Source organism: Gracilinanus agilis, chromosome 2 (assembly GCF_016433145.1).
Source record: "Gracilinanus agilis isolate LMUSP501 chromosome 2, AgileGrace, whole genome shotgun sequence".
Lineage (NCBI taxonomy): Eukaryota > Metazoa > Chordata > Mammalia > Didelphimorphia > Didelphidae > Gracilinanus > Gracilinanus agilis.
In genome coordinates, this window is record NC_058131.1 from 700,829,895 (window position 1) to 700,850,321 (window position 20,427).

The following is a 20,427-nucleotide window of genomic DNA, read 5'->3' on the forward strand; positions in this document are numbered from 1 at the left end:
AATGGGGATATAAAAGGGATATTATGCATTGATAGGTGTGTCCTCAACATTAATAGAAAAGTTAGGAAGATCAGAGTTTTCAAGGAAAATAGCATGAGTTCAGTTTTCAAAAAATCCTTCCCTTCTGTCTTAAGTAACAACTCTAAGGCAGAGGGGAAGGGCTAGGCAAATGGTGGTAAGTGACTTTCCCAGGGTCACACAGCTAGCAAGTGTCTGAAGCCAGATTTGAATCTAGTTTTGTCCAACACTTGGACTGGTTGTCTAGCTATTGTACAACCTTGCTGCCCCTATAAGTTCAGTTTTGAATATGTTTAGTTTGAGGTATGCATGGCATGTCCAGTTAGAAATAATCAATAGACTAGTTAGAGAAACAAAGATAGAAGTCAGGAGAAAGGTTAGGGCTGGATAAATAGATTTGAGGAGATCAACATGGAGAAGATAATTTAATACAGAGAACTGGTTGTTTTACCATTTACCAGCTCAGTCCGGCTTGAGCCTAAAATAACTCAGGATGGGGTTAAAACCATGGAAATTCTTTGCTTCATTTTTCTATTAGTAGGTACATAACACATATTTGTTGAGTTGGGTTGAGTTGAGTTGAGAGGGTGGGACTGATGGGAAAGGGTTGCTAATGAGAAACTTGATCACCTCTATGATTCTGCCTGAGCTTGGCCCTGTCCTCTAGGAATGATTTTGACTCACTTAAAATTGTGTGTCTATTTTTGTCTTTCTACACAGGCAGAATGTCAGCTGAGACACCAATCCAACTGAAAATGAATCCTCAGGACCTTCAGATTCAGACACATACAGTGGAGAAGCTACTAGAACCCCTTATAATCCAGGTAGGAAGCACATGAAAATCAGCAGACATGCTCACTCCAAGGGAATGGAGAGAGAACTGGACCAAAATGGGCAATAGAATGAAAAAATAGATTTTCTTATGTATATGAATATTCCATCTGAAATACTCTTTTATCTTTGATGCTATCTTGTATTCTGAGAAATACAATTATAATTGTATACACAAACAAATTTTAACCCCTTATCTTCTGTCTTAGAATCAATACTTTTTATTAGTTCCAAGGCAAAAATGCAGTTAGGGTTAGGCAATGGGAGTGATTTGCCCAGGGTCACACTGCTAGAAAATGTCTGAGTCCATATTTGACCATGGGAACACTTGTCTTTCAGCCTGGCTCTCAATCTACTGAGCCACCTGGCTGCCCCTAAAATTATGTTTTAAAATATTTGTGTTGGTACTTTGATGGGTCTGTGATCTCATCTAAATGAACAGACCCTGCTAAGGTTCAAATAGTCACTCATATTTGCCTTCTTTTCCTATCCAACTCTTGTTCATGTCCTTCCATCAATATTCTGAAGAGGGTTCCACAATGCCATTTTATGGGAATCAATCAGTGAAGCACATGGGCTAGACATCTATTTTATAAGATCAGAGTTGGAATCATAACAGGACCACTGGAATTCTGCCCATCACGATACCATGGGTTGAGGATATACCTCCCTTTGGACCTCTGTACTTCCCTGGGGGAAGGATTATTTCAGCTCCACTTGTGAATAGCAAATCCATGACTCCCTCTCAGGGTGCCTACCTTCTGTCACCAGCATTCCCTAGAGAGTCATTGCATCACAGAATTTTCCAGAATTGGAAGGGAACTTAGCAGCCCTCTAGTCTCACCCATACCAGAGTGGAATGCTCACTATGATATATCCAATAGGTAGTCTTCTAACCTGTGCTTGAAGACTTCTGAGGACAGGGAACTCACACCCTTTTGAGCCAGTCCATTTCACTTTTGGACAGTTCCCACATTAGGAAGACTTAAAAAGACCAATTGCAACTGCCTTTCTTCACTCTACCACATTCTTCCACCCTCCACTTCCAACCTACCATTTCTTATTTCTCCTGGTTATGCCTTCTGGGATCAAATAGAGCCAATATAAAGTTTATTCCATATGGTCACTTTTTATATATAATAGAAGATGACTGTCATGTCTCCCCTAGTCTTCTTTGGCTAAACATCTCCAATTGTAATAGATCATCATATGACATGCGCTTGATACTCTATACTATCCTGCTCACCAAAGACCCTGCCTTCCAGCTCCAGTTGATAGGACTATAAACTCAATCTTAGTTCTCTTTCAAATGTCCCTTCTCCTTGAGCCCTCATTTCCACTTGCCTCTGGATTGATTTCCTATTGTGGTGCTAAAAAGAGATCAGTGGATTTAGATAAGAGATACTGAGCTTGAAATCCTGAATAAGCACCTTTCAAGTCATTTCCAGTCTTTGGACCTTAATTTCCTCATGTGTAAATGAGGGGGTTGCACTAAATGTCCCCCTAGAAATTTCCTTCCAGTTCAAAATCCAAGATGCTGATCTTTCCCTCTCACATTCCTTCCATTGCCCCATCTTCTCTGAATCCCAGTTTTCTCTCAGACACCACACCTCTTTTCACTGTTTTGGAGGTTGACCTCTCCTCTCATACCTCATGGCCAGAAGGAGAGATGATCATACTCCTTGTTCCCCCACTGAAACACTCATACTCACTCTGTCACCATTGCTCAGTAGCTGCTTTTATAGTTAACCCTATTTCTTCCAGATCCCCTTTTTTTCTTTCATCTCTAGCTCCTGAAATGATTCCTTATCCTCTTGAATAAATGGTTCCTGGCTTAAAGTCTAATCTACCCCAATTGTTTTTTTTTTTTTTAAGCTTTGGCTTTCTAGTACCTTGACTTGCTGTACTCTCACAATTCCTGTGTCTTATATATCTCAACAATATACAAGAGCGGCCCTGCCTTATACCCCTACCCTTTCCTGCCCCCCCATTGAACTTACCCTAATTGTTGACATTGCCAGTTATGATTCTTCCTTATTCTTGCTATATTACAATCCTTCTTCCTTTCCAGATCATATATTTGAACAGAATTCTCAAAAATTGAATCATAATTTTGGAACATTAAGTTTTCCCATCTTCTTCCAATGAATTCACTCAAGAGGGACAATTACATCATAGATTTAGAGCTGGAAGTGACCTTAATAGCCAATACCCTAATTACTGATGAGGAAATGGAGGTTCAGAAATGTCTCATGCTTATACAATTAGTAAGTTAGTAAGAGGGGGAACTAAAATTTAAATCCAGAATGTATGACTCCAACTCTCGGTTTCTTTCCTCTACAGAATGCTAATGATGTGTAATACATTATTATATCCACCAGGAACTCTATTGTTTCAGAGAACCTTGTGATAAAGTCCTTTGTAAAAAGAAGCATCTTTAAGTCACATAAAACTCTTCAAATGACCTATATCATATGTCAAGATTTTATATAATAGTGAGTCAATAACTATGGATTTTCATTTTTCACAGATGTAGACACATTATACTTGTTAAACATATCTTCAGGTTTGGGTTATTGGGCATGGGGTACTTGCACTTTTCATTAAAAATTGGTAATATTGGGGCAGCTGGGTAGCTCAGTGGATTGAGTGCCAGGCCTAGAGACGGGAGGTCCTAGGTTCAAATCTGGCCTCAGACACTTCCCAGCTGTGTGACCCTGGGCAAGTCACTTGACCCCCATTGCCTACCCTTACCACTCTTCTGCCTTGGAGCCAATAGACAGTATTACCAGACAGAAGGTAAGGGTTTAAAAAAATTGGTAATATTGTCTCTGACAACTTTCAAAATGGCAGCCCCTATAAATTAGATGAATAGGATGATATTAATAATCACTGACATTTCTATAGACTTTAAAATTTGCCAGTTATTTTGCATGAAAGATCTTATTTGAGTCCCACAACAAATCTGTGTGGATTCAGTTTTAACTATCAGAAGGAATAAATCGAGTTTTTCAAGTGTTTATGTGCAGTATTGTTGCTAAGTGGAAATTTATTCACTCCAAAACCATTCAAGCTCCAAAGCATGTGACCTGCTCATGTTGGGTTAGCTGGGTGATCTTTGCACAGGAAGAGTAAATATATGTAAGCTTACTCTGGTGCTTCTTAAGCCCTAGAGAACCTTGCTCCACATAAAGGGTGTGGGGAAGACATGACCTCTGACTGACTAAGAGTCTGCTGAGCCTCAGATGCCACATCACACCCACATAAATGGAGACGAAAATTCTTTGGGCTCATAGAGTTGAGACAGAGAGACATACAGACATGTAGATAGAGGCAGAGATAGATGGAGAGAGAGGCAGAAATGGGAAGAGAGAGGAAGGAGGGAGAGGTGAAGAGAGAAAAAGGAAGGAGGAAGGAGAAGAAGAAAAATACAGAGAAAGAGACAGAGAGACAAAAGGAAGAATAAGGAGTGAGAGAAGGTTGGGAGAGAGGAGATGCAATCAAACTTTTGGGAAGGAGATAAATCTTCTGAGACCTGCAATTCCTGGGGCTGCAGAGTTGGAGGGCAAATTTATTATTTAGTATATGAATCAGGTCATTTAGTTGATTAAATGCTAATCTATTCTGATAATCTTTTTAAAAAATGATTTAAAAATATTTAATCAATGCAACCAGCCAACAAGAGGCAATGTGATATGATGGCTAAAGGGCCAGTCTTGTAATCAGAAAGCTCTGTATTCAGGGATTGCCTCTAACACATACTACTTGAACAATCAAGGGGAAGTCATTTAATTTCTAAGTGAAAGTTTCCAACATTAATTGATTCAGTAGAATTTTCCAATTCCCTTTTCACCTCAGCAAACAACAGCAACTTAAACACACACAACCAACCAATTAATTATATTTACTCTTCAATTATTTACAGTTAACTAAATATAAATAATGTATAAAATGTAATCATCCAGTCAGGCATTCTCTTAGTCTTCATCTGCATGTCTTGCCCATTCATTTCTATTTTCCTTTCCTCTTACTTTGTAGTTAATGTTTGCTCTCTTCTGATTTTTCTTTTTTTTTTGCTTTGTATCATTTCATAAAGATTTTCCCACATTTCTCCATATTTTCTATTACTCTCTCTTTTAATTGCTTTCTAGATTTACACTTCATTCCATTACTGTTCCACAATTTATTTAACCATTCCCTTTTTTTGTTGTCATTAAGATTGTTTCTGATTTTTTTCTTTTTGCAATTATAAATAAGACTGGCATAAAAGAAAATCTTTGATCAGACAGACACTCTTTCTTGGTAGATCTTGGTGCATTGAAAGAGTATAATCTCAACAATGTAATTATTTGGTGCCATAAAATGATGATTGTAACCTTTACTGAATGCGGTGCTGACATTGTTTTATTAAAAGGTTCTATGAGTTTTCAGTTCCACTAGCAATAAATGAGTGTGCCTGTTTCTCCAAACTCCATCAGCAGTGAATTGTTCTGTTAGTTTATTTCTTCTGATTTGGTGAGTGCACAGGATGCTACAAATTTATGTTTCTTTGTTTATCAGTGATGCTAAACACATTTTCCAAGTGGTTATTGATATCCGATCATTTCTTTAGCATAGTGAAAAATCTTTAATTTTGTTTGTGTGGTTATTCTTCACTCATGCAGATCATCACCTTTCTATAACTTAGCAGGCTGTCTTTAAGAGTTGCTACAACCAAAAACATCATCACTCTGAAGCCAAACTGGTGATGAGCCTCTGTGCACTTAGCTAGCTTGTTTTCAGAGAATAGATATTCCGTCCAAAAATGAATCTTGATTTGAAGACTTTCTTGCTTTTAGAACTTTCTGGAGAATGCTTTGTGCTCCATTGGGATGAAGAGAAGCATTCTCAAACTTTGATATTAGACATACTTATATACTTGTCTATAGCCAAAGTTTGCATCTGATACTTGTCAAGACCTTCCTGGGATTGTGTGCTTGCTGATTCACTGAATGAAGAACCTTTATCTACATAAGGAATTTAGCACAGACACTACTGTGGGTCAGCCTGATACAGTATAGACAGTCAATGTCACTTGTGTTTTGGAAATGATTGCTACAGTTAGGCCACTTTGACTGAATCTGAATTGGCTTTTTCTCATGTCTAGAATGCTCTTCCTATTTAACTCTGCCTCTTAGAGAATCCCTAGATTTCTTGGACCAATTTAGTAGTCACCTTTGGGATTCCTGGCCTAAATGACTATATTTTAATTCTGAATATATTTTGTATTTATTTATCTGTGAACGTATTATTTTTGGCTTTACTCTCTTGGTAGAATGTAAGATCCTTGATAACAGGAACACTCAGCCTTACTTTTATATTTGCATCATTAGGGCCTCCTGTGTCAATACATGGAAGATTCTTAATAAATATTTCATTGACTGATTTGTGACAATTTATCAATAATTTCTCACCAAATGAGGTCATCACTTTAGAACCTTGTTAGTGTTTTTTTAGTAAAAACCTTTTAAAAGATTCCCTATTCCTCACATTCTTCCATAGACGCTGTAATCCAGTGATGCTGACTTTCTTGCTGTTTGTCATATTAGATACTCTTATCTCCTTTTGAGATATGTTCACTTGCTGTCAACCCAGCCTAGAACTCTTTCTCCTTATCTTTGTATACTAACTTCCCCAGTTTCCTTCAGGTCTCAGCTATACTTTCATCTTCTGCAAGGAACCTTCCTTGGTCCTCTTTAATGCTAGTACCTTCCCTCTGTTGATTATCTCCAAGTTAGCCTGTATGTATCTTGTTTGTGCATGATACCTCCCACTTTAGATTGGGAGCTCCTTGAAAGCAAGAACTATCTTTTATCTTTTATCTTGGTATTCTGAGCACTAAACACAGTGCTTTGCCCATAGTAGGTGCTCAATAATTGCTTGTTGACTTGACACAACTTGAAAGGCATGTGGAGTTAAGACATGTCAGTGAAACAAATAATCATAGTCTAAAAGTAACCATTGAAACAAAAGCTCTTTTCAAGTGTGCCAGGAAGGCACCAATGGCAACTTTTGTCCATGTCCAATGGGAAGTGTCAATATAAAATACCACTGGGATAAAATTGGTTTCAGGCCACTGATAGTAGCTTACTCAATGGGGGCAACTTTAAAATTGAAGACAAATCATAAATATTTATTGAACCCCAATTGGTATAACAACATACACTGTATCCAAAATTTTAGTTGAGCAAACAAATTTGGATATCTTTTTTTTAAACCCTTGTACTTTGGTGTATTGTCTCATAGGTGGAAGATTGGTAAGGGTGGGCAATGGGGGTCAAGTGACTTGCCCAGGGTCACACAGCTGGGAAGTAAATTTGGATATCTTTTGCTGATCAAAGTCTTTTGAAGTCTTCCCTTGTATAAATGAACAGAATCCAGAGTTTATTAATTTAAAATCACTTGATTCTTATGGATTTGGTGCTCTTTTTTTCATAACCCACTCCCATTTTCTCTATGTGATAACTTACACCATTGCATCCATCGGCAATAAATTCCTCCAATGGATCAGACACAATTTTTTTCCCAGCAATTACATTTTTATTATTGTCACCTGGCACACAGTAGGTACTTAATGAATTCTTATTGAATTGAATAATAGTCACAATATTTTTTACTGCTGAGATATAACATTGCAACTTAAATTTATCATTGCCTTTAGATGAAATTATTAGCAAACACTTTTATTTTTCTTAGAAAATTCATAGTTTTCCCCATATTAATCTTCCATCTTACTCTGTGTGGGGGTTTCCAAGATCTCCCATTACACTTGATCCCCTAGATTTCCCCTGGAAAGGTTACTTATCACCTCAGTGTATGACTCAAAGTCAAAATTACATTTTAATCTTCAAAGTAATTGGTAATATGTCTGATTATGCCACTCTCTGACTCCTAAATTCATTTCCTCGTAAATCTTCCTTCCATTCACCACAAACTTTGATTTATCTTTCATCTATCCCCCTCCTCTGGTGCATAGGTAAATCATCAGGTCATTTGCATGGGTTCCCAGCCTCTGATATATTTCAATCACCCACTCCCATTTTCTCTATGTGATAACTTACACCATTGCATCCATCGGCAATAAATTCCTCCAATGGATCGGACACGATTTTTTTTCCAGCAATTACATTTTTATTATTGTAACTATATGCATCTGTACTTTATCACTTTTAAAATCCAAGTTTGTCAAGGCAGAGCAAAAGTGGGTGTATTTTTTTTTTTACTTTTTTTTTCTATTTTAAACCCTTAGCTTCTGTGTATTGACTTATAGGTGGAAGAGTGGTAAGGGTGGGCAATGGGGGTCAAGTGACCTGCCCAGGGTCACACAGCTGGGAAGTGTCTGAGGTCGGATTTGAACCTAGGACCTCCTGTCTCTAGGCTTGGCTCTCAATCCACTGAGCTACCCAGCTGCCCCAAAAGTGGATGTATTTTGATAGAGTTACACTTAAAAAATACATCTCTGTGTCTCAGCTTCTCTGTTTAACTAGAGTCATAATACCCTGGAATCTTACTCTCATGCTAGTAAACAACCTACCTTTTAGGGTAAGCTGAACTCCCCAAACCCCTGTGAAGGAAGACCTTAAGCTTCTAATACTGAAAGAGACCTTAGTGATCATCTCGCACAACTCTCTTCATTATAAAGACAATGAAACAGGAACAAGAGTTTAGATGACTTGCCCCAGGATCATGTTGCTGCTGAATATAAACAGCATTGATTGTCATTTCTGATATTCTCTGGTTGAGGGAATTCCCTCATTGAGAGTTCTTTTATATCAGTGAAATCATAGGTTAGGGTAAAAAAATTATTATTGCCTTGCTCTGGTTGGTGTTCATGTTTTTACCTCTATCTTCTATAAATAATGATTTATCAACTCCCTGGAAATAGGCTTTCAAAGTCTTGTTCCCTGCTTGTTCTTCTTCTTTCCTTTTCTTCTCCATCCCTCACCCTACTTTAAATTGTTTTTTTATTATCACATCTTTTCCTCTCCAAATTGCTTCCAGTTTATTCACTTATGTTGTATCTTTAGCTTCCTCCACTCATCCTTTGTCTTCCAGTGTTTTTGCTTCTCTGTATTTCCTTTTGGCCTTTATTCTCTCTAATTCAGTGCCCTCAAATTACTTGTAAGATTCTTGATAGCTTTCATTATCTTCCCTCTTGTCCCTTTTCAGGAAGGGGACACTAGTTCCTTCTTTCTCTCTTTTCTGTCCTTTAAATGGAGATTGTTGGCAGGTTCCCTGCTTGAGAAGTTGTTTTGGTGGAGAAGGATTATATTTACTTTGATTTCTACAGTCTGGTACCCCAGCTTCCATTTTTCCTGCCTCCTTTGGAATATTCTCTATTGAAACTTTTCATCAGAGCAGCTAGGTGGGACAGTGGATAGAGATCTGGGCTTAGACACTTACTAACTGGATGGTGACCCTAGGCAAGTCATTTATCCCTGCTTGTCTCAGTTTCCTGATATGTAAAATGAACTGGAGAAGAAATGGCAAACCACTCCAGTATCTTTGCTGAGAAAACCCCAAATGGGGTCACAAATAGTCAGACATGACGGAAATGATTCAACAACAACAAATTAGGGCATAACTTGAGAGTTCAAATCATATGTGAAGTGGAAACTTTGAAGACAAAATGATACATTAAAAGATGTTAAATGATGCATTAATAATGCTCATTTGGATGGCTAATAGTTCTAGAGCTAGAAGGAATCTCAGAGGCCATCTATTGCAACACCCTCATCTTATAGAAATAGAAACTAAAGTTCCAGAAGATTTAGAGACAAGACCAAAGTGACAGTGAGTCTCAGTGGTAGTATCTAAGCCCAGGGCTTCTGGTTCCATAGTTGGTACTCTCTGACTATGATATTAAGCAATGGCCTTAGAAATTATGAGAAAAAAATTGGAAAGCTAGGTTCTTTCTTGTGGTCTTCAAGCAGAGGTTGGATGACCAGTTGTACACTATATTATAATGGCGATTCCTTTCAATTTTGAGTTGGATTAAATAGTGCTGAGGTCCCCTTTAACTCTCAAATTCTGTGATGCAATGAAAGGTCAGGGAGCTCTCTACTTAGCTGGTTATTAAGTGCTTACTTTAAGGGATAAAGAAAAAATCTCATTTTTCCACTCATAGCCTTAGGATTTCACAAAGCCTTTATCCACAGTTCCAGTAAGCCCTACTATGAATCCTCTGAACCAGGACCTGTGGCCAGTAAAATTCTCCCTTAGAGAACAAAACCTTTCCCCAAAAGATAGGAGGGCAGTACTCTTGGAAAAATCCATTGGGCAGGTGCTTCAGAAATATTAATCTCATCAAATAGTATTTATGATCAGGTTGTGTGTTTTGAGTACTAAACTAAGAGCTATACAAACTACATTGGTGGAATCTGCTTTTCTAGGGAAATCATTTGGATTCCCAATCAGAGATTTACAAAAGAATGCCCTGACAGTCTCAAGAAGGGATGCTGGGAAATCAAATAATAATATATTGATAAAATCACAACCAATAACTATTTATTAAGGGCCTACTGTGTTCCAGATACTATGCTAAATATTGTAAACAGGATAGAGATAAGGACTGGTCTACAATTTCCTTGCTACAGGGATCTTCCTGAGGAGGCAATTTTATTGATGTGTAGGTCAGCATCATATTTAAAATTAATAGTCTTAAAGAGTGGCCTAAAGCTCTGGAAAGTTAAGTAACCTACCCAGAGTCATATAGCCAGCATGCACCAAAGGCAGGATCTGAACTCAGGTCTTCCTGGCTTTAAGACCAGCTTTCTATCTACTATGCCACACTGGAGATACAAAGACAAAAATGAAATAGTTCTCTGGCTCCCTTATTCAAAGAGCTTACATTTTACTGGGGAAACACTATTTACATATGTAAATAAATAGAAAATATATTCAATATGAAAAATAAAATAATTTTGGGGGCCACTAATCCTAGTGACAGACTGATTAGTGCAATGAACTCCAAGTTATGTTTTTTGATGATATCCACATCCTGTATGGGTCACTAAGAATAATTTCCCAAAACTTCTGGTAATTGCTGAGGTCTGGGTTGGAGGAGAGCAGGCTTAGTTTTTAGGTTCTAGGGCAGATGGGAAAAAACCATCTGGTGTTTAGTGATGCAATACCAGCCATCACAGTATTAGTTTGAGAGGTCACAACTTTGACCACATTAAGAAAGGGTAAATGCCATAAACAGCTACTAGGAGAAGTTGGGTTGTACTTCACCTTTAAGGGTGATAACAGATAAGATTAATGCCTCCTCCTATGATCCATCCATCAGGGTAGGGAGAGTCACAGATGGTGATAGAATACTGCCCTTGTGGGTTTCCAGACCTGACCAAGAAAATCTATTCCCATGAGTCTACAAATGAGACAGTTTGTCCATTATTTTTTGCATTTTGTGGGAATGAGAATTTTTATTTTATTGATTCCTTCATTCTTCATTGAGTTGTGTTCATAGATTCAATGGAGATGGATTCGTTTTCTCTCACTTCTTCTCACTCAGCACTTTGTTGAATTAGCGACTCAATAATATCTACCTCTTGGCGTTTGTCAAGATCTACCATTGACTAGAATGATTAGCTTGCTGTGGTATGGGCAGGTGATTGAAAACCAACCCTCTCCAGTGTGCTGATCTGGTACTTGGAAAGGTTCCCCCCACATTGTCTGGCCAGGCCAAATTTTGGAGGGATTATTGATCTCATTTTGGAAGCTGTGCTGTGTTCCAAAGTCTCATAGCATCAGAATGATGCCTTCTAGAAATAGGAGCATCTGAAGGACTTCACCATCCTTGCGGGGGAAGCTTTCCTCTTTCGTTTTGATTCTGCTGAATATCCTCTGTGCCAAGGACAGACACCTTTGGGGAGCACACATATCCTTATTTTTGGTCTTGCTTGGTATTAAGGTTGAGAAGGTCATAGAATAAAGTTATCTCCGGTTGTTACATCTTCCAAGGAATCTTACATTATTTTAACATGTACTTTGAAGACATCTTGCTGGTTATATGTTAAGTTGGCATTTTGCTCAACCAAATCAATATTATTTTTATAGTTGTCCAACAACAGCCACCCTGGGATCTTATGTTTTCTAAACCCTTTAGCCAATTGTGTGATTCTAAAGATGTAGTCTGGTGCTGAATATCATTTGAAAAAGAATGCTTGTTATCTTTTCAGATCACCATTAAAGATGTCCTTAATATGTGTGAAACTTTTCATAAAGATTCTGTAAAGATGACAAAATAGGTCTATTGGTTAGATGTTATTCATATCTTCTTTGTTGACTTATTTTTTGGTTACAAGGTTCAAGATTCCCCCCACCCCACCCCATGTATCTGTTGTTACCCTCTCTGTCTCTGTCTTTCTTAAAACCCTCACCTTCTGTCTTAGAATCAATGCCAAATATTGATTCTAAGGCAGGAGAGTGGTAAGGGCTAGGCAATTGGAGTTAAGTGACTTGCCCAGGGTCACCCAGCTAGAAGGTAGCTGAGGCTAGATTTAAACTCCCAACTCTAGGTCTGGTGCTGTATCTGCTGAGCTACGTAGCTGCGCCTGTTATCCTCTCTTAAAGGGAAGCGGTCCTTCAGTGTTTTCAAATTTGTTTATCTTTGCTATGGGCCTCTTCAGTATATACTTGAAACTATTTCTCCCATCATAATAGGAGCTGTGAAGTTTGGGTCCAAATGTAGTAGCTTTATTATCTGTGAGGAGAAAAATGTTATAGAAATCTCGATAGATCTTTTCCAGTTTTTATCCATTTAATGTGCTTTCAGTTTTATCCTCATGTAATTTTGGGATGACTTGGCTTAAATGATCACCAGCCTTTCTGAAGACTTGTTTTCCTTTCCACTGATGCTCAAAAGAATTTGGTTTAATTCTCCAAAGTTGTGGGACTGTGTGTGTGTATATGAAAGTGTGCGCATGTGCATATACCTGTGATAGATAACTGTAGGTAGAAAATAAATTGGATCCATGAATGAATGGGAGGCCTGGGAGAGGTGCATAGAAGGAATGATTCACCTGTAGCAATTTGCAATCCAAGGATTATACAGGAAAGGCAGCATAAAAGATATCATTAGGAAGATAGATGATCAGAAAAGGAATTGTGTATAGCAAGAGTAAAGGCTATCCAGCGGACAGCCAGCTTATGGGCACCATTTTATCAGTGACATGTGAGTTATAGAAGAAAGACCTCAATGGGTTGGGTGGATTCCGTGTGGGTGATTTATGGGAGGACACCCACGAGAGTCCCCCAGAACGAGAACTCCATTTTGATACTTAATGACATCCGAGCAAATGTTGACATCAACAAATTCATCAATCCATCGAGGCATCAAGAGATCTTGGTACTGCAGAACATGGATGCTTTTCCAGGAGGAGTTCAACTGAGCAATTTTATATCCCAGAGAACCAAAAGTGAAAAAAAAATTTTAAATGTTCATTTTTTAAACTGTTGCTGTGAATCATACATTCAGGATGTTCTGAATGTTTGCATTCTTGCGGTACAAATGTCAGGTTGTTTGAAAACCATGATTTCCAGGCATGAAATTCCAAGTGCCATATTGAAACTGTTGTAAACCATGACAAACAATGTGCAGAAGCCAACCTCATGCTGCCTCTCAATGCAGAATTTAGGCTGTTTTCTGAATTGAACTTATTCTCTGCTTATGTTCCTAATCTTCTCTCTGGTAGATTATTTTTTTCTAAAACCCTTACCTTTTGTCTTAGAATCAATACTGTGTATTAGTTCCAAGGCAGAAAAGTGATAAGGGCTAGGCCAGTGATTCCCAAAGTGGGCGCCACCGCCCCCTGGTGGGTGTTGCAGTGATCCAGGAGGGTGGTGATGGCCACAGGTGCATTTGGGGGCAGTGAATAACTGTAAAGGGGAGGTGATAGTATGTGACAGGGGACGCTAAGTAATATTTTTTCTGGAAAGGGGGCGGTAGGCCAAAAAAGTTTGGGAACCACTGGGCTAGGCAATGGGGGTCAAGTGACTTGCCCAGGGTCACACAGCTGGGAAGTGTCTGAGGCCAGATTCAAACCAAGGACCTCCCATCTCTAGGCCTGGTTCTCAATCCACTGAGTCATCCAACTATCTCCGCTGGTAGATTTAAAAATGAACTGATTGGTAATACTTGTCAATCATTGAGTCACTGGGATTTCTGTGAGAGTTTAGCTCTAGTGTGCCAGTTGTAAAAGAGAAAAAAGTTTATCTGAAAAGTCTTTCTCAACAGAGATTAATTTATATATTAACGTTGATAAAAACCAAAGTAATTTATGCAATTGAAATTTAAGTGATTTATTATCTAGTAATAAGTGATATATTTTATTAGCCAGTAGAAAATGATTATTCATTTAAAAATGTAATAAAACATAATATTATACATTATATTAAATATTATAATAATTTATAACATAGAGAGCTATTTATTTTTGTCAGTTGTTTAGGTGGCTAAAAAAAAGAAATTCTGTCTCAACAAGAAAACTTATAAAATTTTCCCACCATTTTCTACTGCATATTTATATGAGTGAACATTTATAATTTATTTTTTAAATCGAAATACAGAAATCAACAATGTGGAACCAGATTTAAGATATCTGCTGTTGAGCCAAATATTGCAAACTTTTGTTCAAATATGATATGCTTATTTTATTATTCTAAACATCTTCCAAATTGTGACTTGTTTGAATAAAAATGTTGCTTATAGTCAACAAAATTCATAAAATAAAACAAAAAAGAATTGTCTCGCAGGAAACAGTAAGCCTAGGAGGTCTTGCTAGATTTTCAAAAATGTCTCATATAAAATATTCATAATATTTTATTTTATTTTATTTTTTAAACCCTTGTACTTCGGTGTATTGTCTCATAGGTGGAAGATTGGAAAGGGTGGGCAATGGGGGTCAAGTGACTTGCCCAGGGTCACACAGCTGGGAAGTGGCTGAGGCCGGGTTTGAACCTAGGACTTCCCGTCTCTAGGCCTGACTCTCACTCCACTGAGCTACCCAGCTGCCCCAAAATATCCATAATATTTTATAATTAGAATATTAAAATTTTGTGTTCCATTTTACTAATTACATATAGCATAAGTGTTATATTTTATAATTATATGTATATCATACAAATTTGGACTTGGAGTTTTTTTGAAACAGAGGTTATCATTGTAGTTATTGTAAACCCAATGAATAATTCTAAAAGAACATTATCAGTTTTAGAGGGAGAAATGGATAGATGGCCAGGCTTGGAGTCAGGATGACCTGAATTCAAATCTGGCCTCAGAAACATAGTTAGGTAACACTGGGCAAATCGTTTGGCCCTGTTGGCCTCAGTTTCCTCATCTGTAAAATGAGCTGGAGTAGGAAATGGCCAACTACTCCAGTATCCTTTCCAGGAAAACCCGAATGTGCTCACAACTGAAAAATGACTCAGCAAGTACACTTAGGCATTATATCAAATTACCCCGGAGGGTCTAACACATTCTTTTGTTTTTGTTGCAATGAGTTCATGGAATAAAAAACATTGAGAAACACTATCGGAGAGGCTGAGAAACGGTGACTTGCCCAGAGTCACCCAGTCTCTAGGAGTCAGAAGTCAAACTTAAGGTGAGCTCTTTCTGGTCTCAAGACCAGCTGTCCATCCATTGCACAACACTACCTTAATAGTTAAGTCAAAACTGGAGTAAACGATGAGGGGATTTAATTTAATTAAAAAGTATTTGCTAAACACTTTTGCCCTGATGAATTTGAAGGCAAAGTCGTGAATTCCAAATCCTCCATTTAAGGAAGGGACTCATTTGAGCTTCAAATTAAAATCCACATTTCTTGCTTTGGGACTTTTTTGATTTCTTCACACAGTAGGTGCTAGATAAATGTTTATTGACTATGCTTGTGACATCTATTATATGCATGGCATCCAACTAGCTCTTGGAGTACAAAGGTTAAAAGGAAATTCTCTGGCAGCAAGGAGTTCATATTCTCCAGATTAATAACTGACAGTGAACATTTCTCTTTGTTCAGTCATTTTTAGTCATGTCCAACTCTTTGTGGCCCCATTTGGAGTTCTCTTGGCAAAGATGCTGGAGTGGTTTACCATTTTATTTTCCATCTTGTTATACAGATGAGGAAACTGAGGCAAAAAAGGTTAAGTGACTTGCTCAGGGTCACCCACCTAATAAGTGTCTGAGGCTGAAGACAAGTCTTCCTGGTTCCAAGGCTAGTGCTCCATCCATTGCACTACTTTGTTGCTCTACTGAAAGTTTACAAAGCCCTTGATGTATTTTCACTCATTTAAGCCCACCCTCCACCCAGCGTGGTAAGTAATGTAGGTGTCGTCCCATAGATAGATAGAGAGAGAAAGCATCAATTAAGTGCTTACTGTATGTTCAATGCTGTGATAAGCCCTGGGGATAAAAGACCAAAGACAAGAGGGTCCCTCCTCTCAGTGTTTCCCCATTCTAATAGGGGAACACAAAGCTGAGAGAGGAGGCAGAAAGGAGGTGGATAGGAGAGAGGAGGCTTTGTGAGCAAGGGCTCATCTGGAGGTGGGCAAGGCTGAGAGTTCCTAAGAGTGAGTGGAGCTGGGAGCTTTTTAGGCTTGACAAGGCTAAGGCTCAGGAAGGTCTTGTAAGTTGATTATGGTCCCATATTGAACAACAAAAGCAGAATTCATTCATTCATTTAGTCAGTCAACAAACATCTGTGAAGTTCTTACTAAGTGCTAAGCACTAGAAATACAAAAGCCAAAAAAACAGAAAGGCAAAATGCTGTCCCTACTTTTAAAGGACTCCTAGTCTAGAATGGAGATAATATATTAAGATCTATACATCTGAAATATACACAGTGTAAATGGAAGATAATTTTGGAGGGAAGGGGCTATGGGTAAATGGTAGAGCTGTAAAGATCTGCTGGAGGAGACAGAATTTGAGCTTTATTTAAAATTTAAAAAATTGTTTTTCCAATGAATAAAATTTTATTTTCTCCTCCCTTCCCACTAAGCTATCTTAAAGAAAGCCAGGGAAGCCAGGGAGGAGGCAGAGATGAAGGAGAAAAGTGTTCTAGGAACAGCATCAGGAGATGGAGTGTCTTGTGAATGGAATATCAAGGGGCCTGAGTCATTAGATCGTAAGGTCTCGATTTATTGCTTTGTTGGTTGTCTAGGTTTAAGGAAGTAATGAAGGAACTGTTAATAGGGCAGATAAACTTAAAAATCTGTCGTGCTTTTTTCAGAGAGCTGGTTGTTAAACATTTATCAGCACACCACTCACAGCCTTTACAAGGATGTAATATGCAAAAAGCTATGGACAAACAAGAAAACATGGGATAAATTGGGGATAAGTTTCACAAGGGAGGGCATTAAGATTAAGAAGGGGCAGCTGGGTAGCTCAGTGGAATGAGAGCCAGGCCTAGAGACAGGAGGTCCTAGGTTCAAATCTGGCCTCAGACACTTCCCAGCTGTGTGACCCTGGGCAAGTCACTTGATCCCCATTGCCTACCCTTACCAATCTTCCACCAAGGAACTAATACACAGAAGTTAAGGGTTTAAAAAAATATTAAAAAAAAAAAGATTAAGAAGGACTTCTTGCAGAAGATGAGATTTTAGCTGAGACTCAGCCAGGGAAGCTGGTGAGAATGTTCCAGGGATGGGATGCAGCCAACAAAAATTCCCAGAGTTAGGAGATGTAGTTTTAGGTTGGAGGAACAGTGAGGAGGCCAGTGTTACTGGATCACAGAGCATTTAGAGGGGAGAAAGCTGTAAGGATAAGTATATGGAGAGTAAATAAGGTATAGGAAGGGGCCAGATTATGAAGGGCTCTGAAAGCCAGGCAGTGGATTTTATAGTTGATCCAGAAGATAATAGAAGGACATTGAGGCTTATTGAATCGGGGGTAATATGGTCAGTCTTGCATTTAAGGAAGATCAGCTTGACAAGGTTGATGCTTTTGAATTGTAATGCTGGAGAAGACTGTTGAGGGTACCTTGGATAGCGAAGAGATCAAATCAGTCAATATTTAAAGGAAATAATTCAGGCTCTTCACTGGAAGGACAAATACTGAAGCCGAAGCTTAAATACTTTGGCCACGTAATGACAAGGTAGGACTCACTGGAAAAGACCCTGATGTTGGGAAATGTTGAAGGCAAATGGAGAAGGGAAAGGCAGAGGATAAAATGGACAGGTAGTGGCTTGGAAACAATGAATATGATCTTGAACAGACTTTGAAAGCTAGAAGAGGACAGAAGGGCCAGGCATGCTATGATCCGTAGGGTTACGAAGACTCAGTTATGATTGAACAACAACAACGACAATTTGACAGGCAAATGGAAGATGGATTGGAGCGGGGAGAGTCTTTAGACAGGAAGACCTACCAGCAGCTATTACAATAGTCCAGGTGAGAGGTGATGAAGGAGTGTATCCGGATGCTTTGAATCAGAAGAGAGAAGTAGATTTATATGAGAGATACTACAAAGGTGGAAATGAGATATGGGGGCTGAGAATGAGCTATTGAGGGTGACATCTTGGTTGTAGGAACCTGGGTGACTATGTGAATGGTATTACTATTAAAAATAATCAAGAAGTTAGGAGAAGTGGGCTTGGGGAAAAGATGAGTTCAGTTTTAGAGGTGTTGAGTTAAAGATATTTGGGCATCTAGTTTGAAATGTCTAAAAGGCAGTTAGTTGGTGGGAGGGAAGGGGGTAAAGGGAATAAACATTTATATAGCTCCTACTATGTGCCAGGCATTGTGCTAAGGGGTTTACAAATATTAATTCATCTGATCCTCACAACAAATCGGAGGCAGGTGTGGTTATTCTCCCCATTTTATGGTTTAGGAAACTGAGGCAAACAGAGGTTAAATGATTTGCCCCAGATCATGCAGTAAGTATCTAGAGTTAAATCATGCCCTTTTCATACCAAGTCTATCCACTCTACCATCTAACTGGAAATATGAGCCTGGAGGTTGGGAGAGAGGTTAGGGCTGGACAAATAATCTGCATTGAGATAATTATTGAAACCACAAGTGAGGTTATATGCTTGGCTGTTTGGGGGAAGTAATAGGGAAATTTGAAAGATCAGAGGGAAGATCTTGTGATGAAAGATAAGGAATTTCAGAGTTCATGTACATGGAAGTAGAATACTTGGGGAAGATGTGTAAGATCAAAGGTATACTCATTTCTGTTTGTGATGCAAAGAAAAGCAGGTATCAAAATGAGTAGATTGAGGACTTGGGAAGCTAGGGCTTATGGGGGAGTATCCGTATATGTGCTGAAAACCCTTTGTATGAATGTAAGAATTGGGGCTAAAAAACTATGAACCATGCACTGAACTTATTGAAGAAGGAAGGAGAATGTCCTGGGAGGTCAATAGATAATGGCCATCAGCATTTGGACTGGGTGATAAATTTGAATAGTGTGAACCTCAAAGGACGAGAGGTTGCTGACATGTTGATATAGGGGGATTTGGAGAAGGGCAATAGGGAGCAAGGGGGTATTCTGACTTGCCCACCATTGCCAAAGGATCGTGTATATGATGAAAAATGCAACCGGGACTGGAAAAGGTAGGGAAGCAGTATCATTAGCAAGGAGTCAGATCTTAGTGAGTGCCAGAAGATGGAAGAAGTAGGAAAAGAACAAATCCAAAGCTTGCATTCTAGAGAGCACAGCACAACAAGTAGGTAGATGTAGAGTAGGGCATTTGGGTGGGAGGGTTAAAGGGAGTGGGAAATTGGGGATGAGGAGCAAGGGTTCAGAATCATTGGGATGAAGAGGTTATGAAGGAGTGGGAGTATGCTAGTCATTGAGGAATGAGTCTAAACAGAGTATTAGTAGCTGGAGAGAGGTCCATTGAGAGAGGTAGGTAATTGGGCTTCTCCAGGTCCTCCCTCAAGGCTCAGCTTTATTTCAGAGGGCAATGCCCTTTCTTGTCTCGACCAAGGAGGCCTGTCTTCTAGCAGACAGGAGCAGATGAAGGTCTGGCTTAGGGGATCTTCATTGGGAATTAAAAGGTGGCAGTAGGAGGTAGTTCTGGTCAGGGGATGGTCTCTGGAGCATTGCAGAAAGCCCTGGAGCTGACAGAAGATGTCAGACATGGATGGCTCAAATCCTATTCTAACCCATCTCCCCAACTCCAGGTCTAGCGTTCTGCCCACTTATGCCACTCTGTCTCCTTAAATTTCTCTTTTTGACTGGACCCATTCCATAAAATGCTATGCAATGCTTCTCTTTTGTGGTTCATCCTACTCAAATTTACCCTGATTCTGATGACCATGATCTGTTGATTACCTCTGTGAGGGAACTTTCTATCATTGAAGAGTAGGAACTATTCTAGTCTTTGGAGTCATAGCAAACTGGGGCAAAGTCACACAGTTAATATCTGTCAGAGGTAGGACCAGAACCCATGTCTTTGTCTCCAAGGTCATCTTTTTATCCAGGACTCCATTCTGTCTTTTTCCTTTAATATTATTATTCGATATTAATCCTGGCTCTAGCATGTGGCATTTATATAGGGCTCAGCTCTTTTTGGTTTGGATTTTGTGCTGAGCTTAAA

The 20,427-nt window shown here is 38.8% G+C and overlaps 1 protein-coding gene across 1 annotated transcript in view; it reads left to right on the forward strand.

Moving 5' to 3' along the window:
• Window positions 1-743: 743 nt before the first annotated feature.
• CTNNA3 (catenin alpha 3) overlaps window positions 744-20,427 on the forward strand; it is a 2,010,564-nt gene continuing 1,990,880 nt past the window's right edge. Inside the window, exon 1 of the mRNA XM_044660319.1 lies at window positions 744-842. Coding sequence (XP_044516254.1) covers window positions 744-842 — 99 coding nt within the window. The remainder of the gene's footprint in view (window positions 843-20,427) is intronic.